The sequence below is a fragment of the Heterodontus francisci genome, unplaced genomic scaffold (assembly GCF_036365525.1).
Source record: "Heterodontus francisci isolate sHetFra1 unplaced genomic scaffold, sHetFra1.hap1 HAP1_SCAFFOLD_62_2, whole genome shotgun sequence".
In the NCBI taxonomy this organism is placed as follows: domain Eukaryota; kingdom Metazoa; phylum Chordata; class Chondrichthyes; order Heterodontiformes; family Heterodontidae; genus Heterodontus; species Heterodontus francisci.
Window position 1 is genome coordinate 4,734,532 of NW_027141112.1, and position 15,198 is coordinate 4,749,729.

At 49.6% G+C, this 15,198-nt stretch overlaps 1 protein-coding gene across 1 annotated transcript; it reads right to left on the reverse strand.

Moving 5' to 3' along the window:
• Nucleotides 1-645: 645 nt before the first annotated feature.
• On the reverse strand, nucleotides 646-14,898 carry LOC137362125 (uncharacterized protein PF3D7_1120000-like). Its single transcript, XM_068026631.1, has 4 exons — nucleotides 14,776-14,898; nucleotides 3,504-3,653; nucleotides 838-987; nucleotides 646-735 (listed from the first exon to the last, which is right to left on the reverse strand). Exons 1-4 carry the CDS (start codon nucleotides 14,896-14,898, stop codon nucleotides 646-648), a joined length of 513 nt encoding a protein of 170 aa, XP_067882732.1.
• Between the last annotated feature and the right edge of the window lie 300 nt (nucleotides 14,899-15,198).

Here is a 15,198-nt window from a genome sequence, read left to right on the forward strand (position 1 = left end):
CCTGCTTCAACTGCATCATCTCCTGCTTCAACTGCATCAACTCCTCCCTCAGCTGCATCACATCCTGCTTCAATTCCATCACCTCCTGCTTCAACGCCATCACCTCATGCTTCAACTGCCTCACATCCTGCTTCAACTTCATTACCCCCTGCTTCAACTCCATCACCTCCTGCTTCAACTCCATCACCTCCTGCTTCAACTACATCACCTTCAACTTCAACTCCATCACCCACTGCTTGAACGCCATCACTTCCTGCTTCAACTCAATAACCTCCTGCTTCAACTCCAACACATCCTTCTTCAACTTTATCACCTCCTGCTTCAACTCCATCACCTCCTGCATCAACTCCATCACATCCTGCTTCAACTCCATCACCTCCTGCTTGAGCCTCATCACTTCCTGATTGAACTACATAACATCCTGCTTCAACTCCATCACATCCTTCTTCAACTTTATCACCTCCTGCTTCAACTCCATCACCTCCTGCATCAACTCCATCACCTCCTGCTTCAACTCCATCACCTCCTGCTTCAGCTTCATCACCTGCTGCTTCAACTCCATCACCTCCTGCTTCAACTCCATCACCTCCTGCTTCAACTCCATCACTTCCTGCTTCAACTCCATAACCTCCTGCTTCAACTCCATCACATCTTCTTCAACTTTACAACCTCCTGCTTCACCTCCATCACCTCCTGCATTAGCTCCATCACCTCCTGCTTCAACTCCATCACCTCCTGCTTTAGCATCATCACCTCCTGCTTCAACTCCATCACATCCTGCTTCAACTACATCACCTGCTGCTTCAACTCCATCACCTCCTGCTTCAACTCCATCACCTCCTGCTTCAACTCCATCACTTCCTGCTTCAACTCCATTACCTCCTGCTTCAACTCCATCAAATTCTTCTTCAACTTTATGACCTCCTGCTTCAACTCCATCACCTCCTGCATCACCTCCATCACCTCCTGCTTCAACTCCATCACCACCTGCTTCAACTCCATCACCTCCTGCTTCAACTGCATCATCTACTGCTTCAACTGCATCATCACCTGCTTCATCTCCATCACCTCCTGCTTCAACTCCCTCACCTCCTGCTTCAACTCCATCATCTCCTGCTTCAACTGCATCAACTCCTGCCTCAGCTGCATCACATCCTGCTTCAATTCCATCACCTCCTGCTTCAACTCCATCACCTCCTGCTTCAACTTCACTACCCCCTGCTTCAACTCCATCACCTCCTGCTTCAACTCCATCACCTCCTGCTTCAACTCCATCACATCCTGCTTCAACTCCATCACATCCTGCTCAACTTCATCACCTCCTGCTTCAACTTCATCATCTCCTGCTTCAACTCCATCACCTCCTGCTTCAACTCCATTAACCCCTGCTTCAAGACCATCACCTCCTGCTTCAGCTTCATCACCTCCTGCTTCAACACCATCACCTTCTGCTTCAACTCCATCACCTCCTGCTTCAACTCCATCACCTCCTGCTTCAACTCCATCACATCCTGCTTCAACTACATCACCTGCTGCTTCAACTCCATCACCTCCTGCTTCAACTCCATCACCTGCTGCTTCAACTCCATCACCTCCTGCTTCAACTCCATCACCTCCTGCTTCAACGTCATCACATCCTGCTTCAACATCATCACCTCCTGCTTCAACTCCATCACCTCCTGCTTCAACTCCATCACATCCTGCTTCAACTCCATCACCTCCTGCTTCAACTCCTTCACCCCCTGCTTCAACTCCATCACCTCCTGCTGCATCTCCATAACCTCCTGCTTCAACTTCATCACCTCATGTTTCAACTCCATCGCATCCTGCTTCAACTCCATCACCTCCTGCTTCAACTCCATCACCGCCTGCTTCAATTCCATGACCTCCTGCTTCAAATCCTTCACCCCCTGCTTCAACTCCATCACCTCCTGCTTCATCTCCATAACCTCCTGCTTCAAATTCATCACCTCCTGCTTCAACTCCATCACCTCCTGCTTCAACACCATCACCTCCTGCTTCAACACCATCACCTCCTGCTTCAACTCCATCACATCCTGCTTCAACTCCATCACCTCCTGCTTCAACTCCTTCACCCCCTGCTTCAACTCCATCACCTCCTGCTTCAACTCCATCACATCCTGCTTCAACTCCATGACCTCCTGCTTCAACTTCATCACCTCATGTTTCAACTCCATCACCTCCTGCTTCAACTCCATCACCTCCTGCTTCAACTCCATCACATCCTGCTTCAACTCCATCACCTCCTGCTTCAACTCCTTCACCCCCTGCTTCAACTCCATCACCTCCTGCTGCATCTCCATAACCTCCTGCTTCAACTTCATCACCTCATGTTTCAACTCCATCGCATCCTGCTTCAACTCCATCACCTCCTGCTTCAACTCCATTACATCCTGCTTCAATTCCATGACCTCCTGCTTCAACTCCTTCACCCCCTGCTTCAACTCCATCACCTCCTGCTTCATCTCCATAACCTCCTGCTTCAACTTCATCACCTCCTGCTTCAACTCAATCACCTCCTGCTTCAACATCATCACCTCCTGCTTCAACACCATCACCTCCTGCTTCAACTCCATCACCTCCTGCTTCAACTCCATCACCTCCTGCTTCAACTCCATCACCTCCTGCTTCAACTCCATCACCTCCTGCTTCAACTCCTTCACCCCCTGCTTCAACTCCATCACCTCCTGCTTCATCTCCATAACCTCCTGCTTCAACTTCATCACCTCATGTTTCAACTCCATCGCATCCTGCTTCAACTCCATCACCTCCTGCTTCAACTCCATCACATCCTGCTTCAACTCCATGACCTCCTGCTTCAACTCCTTCACCCCCTGCTTCAACTTGATCACCTCCTGCTTCAACTCCATCACCTCCTGCTTCAACTCCTTCACACCCTGCTTCAACTCCATCACCTCCTGCTTCATCTCCATAACCTCCTGCTTCAACTTCATCACCTCATGTTTCAACTCCATCGCATCCTGCTTCAACTCCATCACCTCCTGCTTCAACTCCATCACATCCTGCTTCAACTCCATCACCTCCTGCTTGAACTCCATCACTTCCTGATTGAACTACATAACATCCTGCTTCAACTCCATCACATCCTTCTTCAACTTTATCAACCCCTGCTTCAACTCCATCACCTCCTGCATCAACTCCATCACCTCCTGCTTCAACTCCATCACCTCCTGCTTCAACTCCATCACCTCCTGCTTCAACTCCATCACCTCCTGCTTCAACTCCATCACTTCCTGCTTCAACTCCATAACCTCCTGCTTCAACTCCATCACATCCTTCTTCAACTTTACAACCTCCTGCTTCACGTCCATCACCTCCTGCATTAGCTCCATCACCTCCTGCTTCAACTCCATCACCTCCTGCTTTAGCATCATCACCTCCTGCTTCAACTCCATCACATCCTGCTTCAACTACATCACCTGCTGCTTCAACTCCATCACCTCCTGCTTCAACTCCATCACCTCCTGCTTCAACTCCATCACTTCCTGCTTCAACTCCATTACCTCCTGCTTCAACTCCATCAAATTCTTCTTCAACTTTATGACCTCCTGCTTCAACTCCATCACCTCCTGCATCACCTCCATCACCTCCTGCTTCAACTCCGTCACCACCTGCTTCAACTCCATCACCTCCTGCTTCAACTGCATCATCTACTGCTTCAACTGCATCATATCCTGCTTCATCTCCATCACCTCCTGCTTCAACTCCCTCACCTCCTGCTTCAACTCCATCATCTCCTGCTTCAACTGCATCAACTCCTGCCTCAGCTGCATCACATCCTGCTTCAACTTCACTACCCCCTGCTTCAACTCCATCACCTCCTGCTTCAACTCCATCATCTCCTGCTTCAATTCCATCACCTCCTGCTTCAACTCCATCACCTCCTGCTTCAACTGCCTCACATCCTGCTTCAACTTCACTACCCCCTGCTTCAACTCCATCACCTCCTGCTTCAACTCCATCACCTCCTGCTTCAACTTAATCACCTCCTGCTTCAACTCCATCACCTCCTGCTTCAACTCCATCACATCCTGCTCAACTTCATCACCTCCTGCTTCAACTTCATCATCTCCTGCTTCAACTCCATCACATCCTGCTTCAACTCCATCACATCCTGCTCAACTTCATCACCTCCTGCTTCAACTCCATCACCCCTTGCTTCAAGACCATCACCTCCTGCTTCAGCTTCATCACCTCCTGCTTCAACACCATCTCCTTCTGCTTCAACTCCATCACCTCCTGCTTCAACTCCATCACCTCCTGCTTCAACTCCATCACCTCCAGCTTCAACTCCATCACCTCCAGCTTCAACTCCATCACCTCCTGCTTCAGCGTCATTACTTCCTGCTTCAACTCCATCACCCCCTGCTTCAACTCCATCACCTCCTGCTTCAACTTGATCACCTCCTGCTTCAACTTCATCACCCCTGCTTCAACTTTATCACCTCCTGCTTCAACTCCATCACCTCCTGCTTCAACTCCATCACCTCCAGCTTCAACTCCATCACCTCCAGCTTCAACTCCATCACCTCCTGCTTCAGCGTCATTACTTCCTGCTTCAACTCAATCTCCTCCTGGTTCAACTCCATCACCTCCTGCTTCAACTACATCACCTTCAGCTTCAACTCCATCACCCACTGCTTGAACTCCATCACTTCCTGCTTGAACTACATAACATCCTGCTTCAACTCCATCACATCCTTCTTCAACTTTATCACCTCCTGCTTCAACTCCATCACCTCCTGCATCAACTCCATCACCTCCTGCTTCAACTCCATCACCTCCTGCTTCAGCTTCATCACCTGCTGCTTCAACTCCATCACCTCCTGCTTCAACTCCATCACCTCCTGCTTCAACTCCATCACTTCCTGCTTCAACTCCATAACCTCCTGCGTCAACTCCATCACATCCTTCTTCAACTTTATCACCTCCTGCTTCACCTCCATCACCTCCTGCATCAGCTCCATCACCTCCTGCTTCAACTCCATCACCTCCTGCTTCAGCATCATCACCTCCTGCTTCAACTCCATCACATCCTGCTTCAACTACATCACCTGCTGCTTCAACTCCATCACCTCCTGCTTCAACTCCATCACCTCCTGCTTCAAATCCATCACTTCCTGCTTCAACTCCATAACCTCCAGCTTCAACTCCATCAAATTCTTCTTCAACTTTATGACCTCCTGCTTCAACTCCATCACCTCCTGCATCAACTCCATCACCTCCTGCTTCAACTCCATCACCACCTGCTTCAACTCCCTCACCTCCTGCTTCAACTGCATCATCTACTGCTTCAACTGCATCATCACCTGCTTCATCTCCATCACCTCCTGCTTCAACTCCCTCACCTCCTGCTTCAACTCCATCATCTCCTGCTTCAACTGCATCAACTCCTGCCTCAGCTGCATCACATACTGCTTCAATTCCATCACCTCCTGCTTCAACTCCATCACCTCCTGCTTCAACTGCCTCACATCCTGCTTCAACTTCATTACACCCTGCTTCAACTCCATCACCTCCTGCTTCAACTCCATCACCTCCTGCTTCAACTTAATCACCTCCTGCTTCAACTCCATCACCTCCTGCATGAACTACATAACATCCTGCTTCAACTCCATCACATCCTTCTTCAACTTTATCACCTCCTGCTTCAACTCCATCACCTCCTGCATCAACTCCATCACCTCCTGCTTCAACTCCATCACCTCCTGCTTCAGCTTCATCACCTGCTGCTTCAACTCCATCACCTCCTGCTTCAACTCCATCACCTCCTGCTTCAACTCCATCACTTCCTGCTTCAACTCCATAACCTCCTGCTTCAACTCCATCACATCCTTCTTCAACTTTATCACCTCCTGCTTCACCTCCATCACCTACTGCATCAGCTCCATCACCTCCTGCTTCAACTCCATCACCTCCTGCTTCAGCATCATCACCTCCTGCTTCAACTCCATCACATCCTGCTTCAACTACATCACCTGCTGCTTCAACTCCATCACCTCCTGCTTCAACTCCATCACCTCCTTCTTCAACTCCATCACTTCCTGCTTCAACTCCATAACCTCCAGCTTCAACTCCATCAAATTCTTCTTCAACTTTATGACCTCCTGCTTCAACTCCATCACCTCCTGCATCAACTCCATGACCTCCTGCTTCAACTCCATCACCACCTGCTTCAACTCCCTCACCTCCTGCTTCAACTGCATCATCTACTGCTTCAACTGCATCATCACCTGCTTCATCTCCATCACCTCCTGCTTCAACTCCCTCACCTCCTGCTTCAACTCCATCATCTCCTGCTTCAACTGCATCAACTCCTGCCTCAGCTGCATCACATCCTGCTTCAATTCCATCACCTCCTGCTTCAACTCCATCACCTCCTGCTTCAACTGCCTCACATCCTGCTTCAACTCCATTACCCCATGCTTCAACTCCATCACCTCCTGCTTCAACTCCATCACCTCCTGCTTCAACTTAATCACCTCCTGCTTCAACTCCATCACCTCCTGCTTCAACTCCATCACATCCTGCTTCAACTCCATCACATCCTGCTCAACTTCATCACCTCCTGCTTCAACTTCATCATCTCCTGCTTCAACTCCATCACCTCCTGCTTCAACTCCATCACCCCCTGCTTCAAGACCATCACCTCCTGCTTCAGCTTCATCACCTCCTGCTTCAACACCATCACCTTCTGCTTCAACTCCATCACCTCCTGCTTCAACTCCATCACCTCCTGCTTCAACTCCATCACATCCTGCTTCAACTACATCACCTGCTGCTTCAACTCCATCACCTCCTGCTTCAACTCCATCACCTCCTGCTTCAACTCCATCACATACTGCTTCAACTCCATCACCTCCTGCTTCAACTTCATCACCTCCTGCTTCAACATCATCACCTCCTGCTTCAACTCCATCACCTCCTGCTTCAACTCCATCACATCCTGCTTCAACTCCATCACCTCCTGCTTCAACTCCTTCACCCCCTGCTTCAACTCCATAAACTCCTGCTGCATCTCCATAACCTCCTGCTTCAACTTCATCACCTCATGTTTCAACTCCATCGCATCCTGCTTCAACTCCATCACCTCCTGCTTCAACTCCATCACATCCTGCTTCAACTCCATGACCTCCTGCTTCAACTCCTTCACCCCCTGCTTCAACTCCATCACCTCCTGCTTCATCTCCATAACCTCCTGCTTCAACTTCATCACCTCCTGCTTCAACTCCATCACCTCCTGCTTCAACATCATCACCTCCTTCTTCAACACCATCACCTCCTGCTTCAACTCCATCACATCCTGCTTCAACTCCATCACATCCTGCTTCAGCTCCTTCACCCCCTGCTTCAACTCCATCACCTCCTGCTTCAACTCCATCACATCCTGCTTCAACTCCATGACCTCCTGCTTCAACTTCATCACCTCATGTTTCAACTCCATCACCTCCTGCTTCAACTCCATCACCTCCTGCTTCAACTCCATCACATCCTGCTTCAATTCCATGACCTCCTGCTTCAACTCCTTCACCCCATGCTTCAACTCCATCACCTCCTGCTTCATCTCCATAACCTCCTGCTTCAACTTCATCACATCCTGCTTCAAATCCATCACCTCCTGCTTCAACATCATCACCTCCCTCTTCAACTCCATCACATCCTGCTTCAACTCCATCACCTCCTGCTTCAACACCTTCACCCCCTGCTTCAACTCCATCACCTCCTGCTTCATCTCCATAACCTCCTGCTTCAACTTCATCACCTCATGTTTCAACTCCATCGCATCCTGCTTCAACTCCATCACCTCCTGCTTCAACTCCATCTCCTCCTGCTTCAACTCCATGACCTCCTGCTTCAACTCCTTCACCCCCTGCTTCAACTCCATCACCTCCTGCTTCATCTCCATAACCTCCTGCTTCAACATCATCACCTCCTGCTTCAACTCCATCACCTCCTGCTTCAACTCCATCACCTCCTGCTTCAACTCCATCACATCCTGCTTCAACTACATGACCTCCTGCTTCAACTTCATCACCTCATGTTTCAACTCCATCACCTCCTGCTTCAACTCCATCACCACCTGCTTCAGCTCCATCACATCCTGCTTCAGCTTCATCACCTGCTGCTTCAACTCCATCACCTCCTGCTTCAACTCCATCACCTCCTGCTTCAACTCCGTCACATCCTGCTTCAACTCCATAACCTTCTGCTTCAACTTCATCACCTCATGCTTCAAATCCATCACCTCCTGCTTCAACTTAATCACCTTTTGCTTCAACTCCATCACCTCTTGCTTCAACTCCATCACATCCTGCTTCAACTCCATCACATTCTGCTTCAACTTCATCACCTCCTGCTTCAACTTCATCACCTCCTGCTTCAACTCCATCACCTCCTGCTTCAACTCCATCACCCCCTGCTTCAACTCCATCACCTCCTGCTACAACTCCATCACCCCCTGCTTCAACTCCATCACATCCTGCTTCAACTCCATCACCTCCTGCTTCAACTTGATCACCTCCTGCTTCAACTTCATCACCCCCTGCTTCAACTTTATCACCTCCTGCTTCAACTCCATCACCTCCTGCTTCAACTCCATCACCTCCGGCTTCAACTCCATCACCTCCAGCTTCAGCGTCATTACCTCCTGCTTCAACTCAATCTCCTCCTGGTTCAACTCCATCACCTCCTGCTTCAACTACATCACCTTCAGCTTCAACTCCATCACCCACTGCCTGAACTCCATCACTTCCTGCTTGAACTACATAACATCCTGCTTCAACTCCATCACATCCTTCTTCAACTCCATCACCTCCTGCTTCAACTCCATCACCTCCTGCTTCAACTCCATCACCACCTGCTTCAACTCCATCACCTCCTGCTTCAACTGCATCATCTACTGCTTCAACTGCATCATCACCTGCTTCATCTCCATCACCTCCTGCTTCAACTCCATCACATACTGCTTCAACTCCATCACATCCTGCTTCAACTCCATCACCTCCTGCTTCAGCTCCTTCACCCCCTGCTTCAACTCCATCACCTCCTGCTTCAACTCCATCACATCCTGCTTCAACTCCATGACCTCCTGCTTCAACTTCATCACCTCATGTTTCAACTCCATCACCTCCTGCTTCAACTCCATCACCTCCTGCTTCAACTCCATCACATCCTGCTTCAACTCCATCACCTCCTGCTTCAACTCCTTCACCCCCTGCTTCAACTCCATCACCTCCTGCTGCATCTCCATAACCTCCTGCTTCAACTTCATCACCTCATGTTTCAACTCCATCGCATCCTGCTTCAACTCCATCACCTCCTGCTTCAACTCCATCACATCCTGCTTCAATTCCATGACCTCCTGCTTCAACTCCTTCACCCCCTGCTTCAACTCCATCACCTCCTGCTTCATCTCCATAACCTCCTGCTTCAACTTCATCACATCCTGCTTCAAATCCATCACCTCCTGCTTCAACATCATCACCTCCTGCTTCAACATCATCACCTCCTGCTTCAACTCCATCACATCCTGCTTCAACTCCATCACCTCCTGCTTCAACTCCTTCACCCCCTGCTTCAACTCCATCACCTCCTGCTTCATCTCCATAACCTCCTGCTTCAACTTCATCACATCCTGCTTCAAATCCATCACCTCCTGCTTCAACATCATCACCTCCTGCTTCAACTCCATCACATCCTGCTTCAACTCCATCACCTCCTGCTTCAACTCCTTCACCCCCTGCTTCAACTCCATCACCTCCTGCTTCATCTCCATAACCTCCTGCTTCAACTTCATCACCTCATGTTTCAACTCCATCGCATCCTGCTTCAACTCCATCACCTCCTGCTTCAACTCCATCACCTCCTGCTTCAACTCCATGACCTCCTGCTTCAACTCCTTCACCCCCTGCTTCAACTCCATCACCTCCTGCTTCATCTCCATAACCTCCTGCTTCAACATCATCACCTCCTGCTTCAACTCCATCACCTCCTGCTTCAACTCCATCACCTCCTGCTTCAACTCCATCACATCCTGCTTCAACTACATGACCTCCTGCTTCAACTTCATCACCTCATGTTTCAACTCCATCACCTCCTGCTTCAACTCCATCACCACCTGCTTCAGCTCCATCACATCCTGCTTCAGCTTCATCACCTGCTGCTTCAACTCCATCACCTCCTGCTTCAACTCCATCACCTCCTGCTTCAACTCCGTCACATCCTGCTTCAACTTCATAACCTTCTGCTTCAACTTCATCACCTCATGTTTCAACTCCATCACCTCCTGCTTCAACTTAATCACCTTTTGCTTCAACTCCATCACCTCTTGCTTCAACTCCATCACATCCTGCTTCAACTCCATCACATTCTGCTTCAACTTCATCACCTCCTGCTTCAACTTCATCACCTCCTGCTTCAACTCCATCACCTCCTGCTTCAACTCCATCACCCCCTGCTTCAACTCCATCACCTCCTGCTACAACTCCATCATCCCCTGCTTCAACTCCATCACATCCTGCTTCAACTCCATCACCTCCTGCTTCAACTTGATCACCTCCTGCTTCAACTTCATCACCCCCTGCTTCAACTTTATCACCTCCTGCTTCAACTCCATCACCTCCTGCTTCAACTCCATCACCTCCGGCTTCAACTCCATCACCTCCAGCTTCAGCGTCATTACCTCCTGCTTCAACTCAATCTCCTCCTGGTTCAACTCCATCACCTCCTGCTTCAACTACATCACCTTCAGCTTCAACTCCATCACCCACGGCTTGAACTACATCACTTCCTGCTTGAACTACATAACATCCTGCTTCAACTCCATCACATCCTTCTTCAACTCCATCACCTCCTGCTTCAACTCCATCACCTCCTCCTTCAACTCCATCACCACCTGCTTCAACTCCATCACCTCCTGCTTCAACTGCATCATCTACTGCTTCAACTGCATCATCACCTGCTTCATCTCCATCACCTCCTGCTTCAACTCCATCACATACTGCTTCAACTCCATCACATACTGCTTCAACTCCATCACCTCCTGCTTCAACTTCATCACATCCTGCTTCAACATCATCACCTCCTGCTTCAACTCCATCACCTCCTGCTTCAACTCCATCACATCCTGCTTCAACTCCATCACCTCCTGCTTCAACTCCTTCACCCCCTGCTTCAACTCCATAAACTCCTGCTGCATCTCCATAACCTCCTGCTTCAACTTCATCACCTCATGTTTCAACTCCATCGCATCCTGCTTCAACTCCATCACCTCCTGCTTCAACTCCATCACATCCTGCTTCAATTCCATGACCTCCTGCTTCAACTTCATCACCTCCTGCTTCAACACCATCACCTCCTGCTTCAACTCCATCACATCCTGCTTCAACTCCATCACCTACTGCTTCAACTCCTTCACCCCCTGCTTCAACTCCATCACCTCCTGCTTCAACTCCATCACATCCTGCTTCAACTCCATGACCTCCTGCTTCAACTTCATCACCTCATGTTTCAACTCCATCACCTCCTGCTTCAACTCCATCACCTCCTGCTTCAACTCCATCACATCCTGCTTCAACTCCGTCACCTCCTGCTTCAACTCCTTCACCCCCTGCTTCAACTCCATCACCTCCTGCTGCATCTCCATAACCTCCTGCTTCAACTTCATCACCTCATGTTTCAACTCCATCGCATCCTGCTTCAACTCCATCACCTCCTGCTTCAACTCCATCACATCCTGCTTCAATTCCATGACCTCCTGCTTCAACTCCTTCACCCCCTGCTTCAACTCCATCACCTCCTGCTTCATCTCCATAACCTCCTGCTTCAACTTCATCACATCCTGCTTCAAATCCATCACCTCCTGCTTCAACATCATCACCTCCTGCTTCAACTCCATCACATCCTGCTTCAACACCATCACCTCCTGCTTCAACTCCTTCACCCCCTGCTTCAACTCCATCACCTCCTGCTTCATCTCCATAACCTCCTGCTTCAACTTCATCACCTCATGTTTCAACTCCATCGCATCCTGCTTCACCTCCATCACCTCCTGCTTCAACTCCATCACATCCTGCTTCAACTCCATCACCTCCTGCTTCAACTCCTTCACCCCCTGCTTCAACTCCATCACCTCCTGCTTCATCTCCATAACCTCCTGCTTCAACATCATCACCTCCTGCTTCAACTCCATCACCTCCTGCTTCAACTCCATCACCTCCTGCTTCAACTCCATCACATCCTGCTTCAACTCCATGACCTCCTGCTTCAACTTCATCATCTCATGTTTCAACTCCATCACCTCCTGCTTCAACTCCATCACCACCTGCTTCAGCTCCATCACATCCTGCTTCAGCTTCATCACCTACTGCTTCAACTCCATCACCTCCTGCTTCAACACCATCACCTCCTGCTTCAACTCCGTCACATCATGCTTCAACTCCATAACCTTCTGCTTCAACTTCATCACCTCATGTTTCAACTCCATCACCTCCTGCTTCAACTTAATCACCTTTTGCTTCAACTCCATCACCTCTTGCTTCAACTCCATCACATCCTGCTTCAACTCCATCACATTCTGCTTCAACTTTATCACCTCCTGCTTCAACTTCATCACCTCCTGCTTCAACTCCATCACCTCCTGCTTCAACTCCATCACCCCCTGCTTCAACTCCATCACCTCCTGCTACAACTCCATCACCCCCTGCTTCAACTCCATCACACCCTGCTTCAACTCCATCACCTCCTGCTTCAACTTGATCACCTCCTGCTTCAACTTCATCACCTCCTGCTTCAACTTCATCACCCCCTGCTTCAACTTTATCACCTCCTGCTTCAACTCCATCACCTCCTGCTTCAACTCCATCACCTCCGGCTTCAACTCCATCACCTCCTGCTTCAGCGTCATTACCTCCTGCTTCAACTCAATCTCCTCCTGGTTCAACTCCATCACCTCCTGCTTCAACTACATCACCTTCAGCTTCAACTCCATCACCCACTGCTTGAACTCCATCACTTCCTGCTTGAACTACATAACATCCTGCTTCAACTCCATCACATCCTTCTTCAACTCCATCACCTCCTGCTTCAACTCCATCACCTCCTGCTTCAACTCCATCACCACCTGCTTCAACTCCATCACCTCCTGCTTCAACTGCATCATCTACTGCTTCAACTGCATCATCACCTGCTTCATCTCCATCACCTCCTGCTTCAACTCCCTCACCTCCTGCTTCAACTCCATCATCTCCTGCTTCAACTGCATCAACTCCTGCCTCAGCTGCATCACATCCTGCTTCAATTCCATCACCTCCTGCTTCAACTCCATCACCTCCTGCTTCAACTGCCTCACATCCTGCTTCAACTTCATTACCCCCTGCTTCAACTCCATCACCTCCTGCTTCAACTCCATCACCTCCTGCTTCAACTTAATCACCTCCTGCTTCAACTCCATCGCCTCCTGCTTCAACTCCATCACATCCTGCTTCAACTCCATCACATCCTGCTCAACTTCATCACCTCCTGCTTCAACTTCATCATCTCCTGCTTCAACTCCATCACCTCCTGCCTCAACTCCATCACCCTCTGCTTCAAGACCATCACCTCCTGCTTCAGCTTCATCACCTCCTGCTTCAACACCATCACCTTCTGCTTCAACTCCATCACCTCCTGCTTCAACTCCATCACCTCCTGCTTCAACTGCATCATCTCCTGCTTCAACTGCAACAACTCCTCCCTCAGCTGCATCACATCCTGCTTCAATTCCATCACCTCCTGCTTCAACGCCATCACCTCATGCTTCAACTGCCTCACATCCTGCTTCAACTTCATTACCCCCTGCTTCAACTCCCTCTCCTCCTGCTTCAACTCCATCACCTCCTGCTTCAACTACATCACCTTCAGCTTCAACTCCATCACCCACTGCTTGAACGCCATCACTTCCTGCTTCAACTCCATAACCTCCTGCTTCAACTCCATCACATCCTTCTTCAACTTTATCACCTCCTGCTTCACCTCCATCACCTCCTGCATCAGCTCCATCACCTCCTGCTTCAACTCCATCACCTCTTGCTTCAGCATCATCACCTCCTGCTTCAACTCCATCACATCCTGCTTCAACTACATCACCTGCTGCTTCAACTCCATCACCTCCTGCTTCAACTCCATCACCTCCTGCTTCAACTCCATCACTTCCTGCTTCAACTCCATAACCTCCTGCTTCAACTCCAAAAGATCCTTCTTCAACTTTATCACCTCCTGCATCAACTCCCTCACCTCCTGCTTCAACTCCATCATCTCCTGCTTCAATTCTATCACATCCTGCTTCAACTCCATCACCTCCTGCTTCAACTGCATCACCCCCTGCTTCAACTCCTGCACCTCCTGCTTCAACTCCATCACCTCCTGCCTCAACTCCATCACCTCCTGCTTCTACATCATTACCCCCTGCTTCAACTCCATCACCTCCTGCTTCAACTCCATCACCTCCTGCCTCAACTCCATCACCTCCTGCTTCAACTCCATCACCTCCTGCTTTAACTCCATCACATCCAGCTTCAACTCCATGACCTCCTGCTTCAACTTCATCACCTCATGTTTCAACTCCATCACCTCCTGCTTCAACTCCATCACCACCTGCTTCAACTCCATCACATCCTGCATCAACTCCATAACCTCCTGCTTCAACTTCATCACCTCATGTTTCAACTCCATCACCTCCGGCTTCAAATCCATCACCTCCTGCTTCAGCGTCATGACCTCCTGCTTCAACTCAATCACCTCCTGCTTCAACTCCATCATGTTCTGCTTCAACAACATCACCTTCAGCTTCAACTCCATCACCCCCTGCTTGAACTCCATCACTTCCTACTTCAACTCCATAACCTCCTGCTTCAACTCCATCACATCATTCTTCAACTTTATCACCTCCTGCTTCAACTCCATCACCTCCTGCATCAACTCCATCACCTCCTGCTTCAACTGCATCACATCCTGCTTCAACTTCATTACCCCCTGCTTCAACTCCATCACCTCCTGCTTCAACTCCATCACCTCCTGCTTCAACTCCATTATCCCTTGCTTCAACTCCATCACCCCCTGCTTCAACTCCATCACCTCCTGCCTCAACTCCATCACCTCCTGCTTCAACTCCATCACTTC

What these genes read in the sequence shown, in the direction of transcription:
- LOC137362125 (XM_068026631.1), bottom strand. Translation starts at nt 14,898, where the DNA reads ATGGAGTTCAAGCAGGGGGTGATGGAGTTGAAGCTGAAGGTGATGTTG. An exon ending in TCATGACGCTGAAGCAGGAG is followed by an intron (nt 3,654 to 14,775) that starts GTGATGGATTTG and finishes GAGTTGAAGCAG; the next exon opens with GTGGTGACGGAGTTGAAGCA. An exon ending in TGATGGAGTTGAAGCAGGAG is followed by an intron (nt 988 to 3,503) that starts GTGATGGAGTTG and finishes GAGTTGAAGCAG; the next exon opens with GTGGTGATGGAGTTGAAGCA.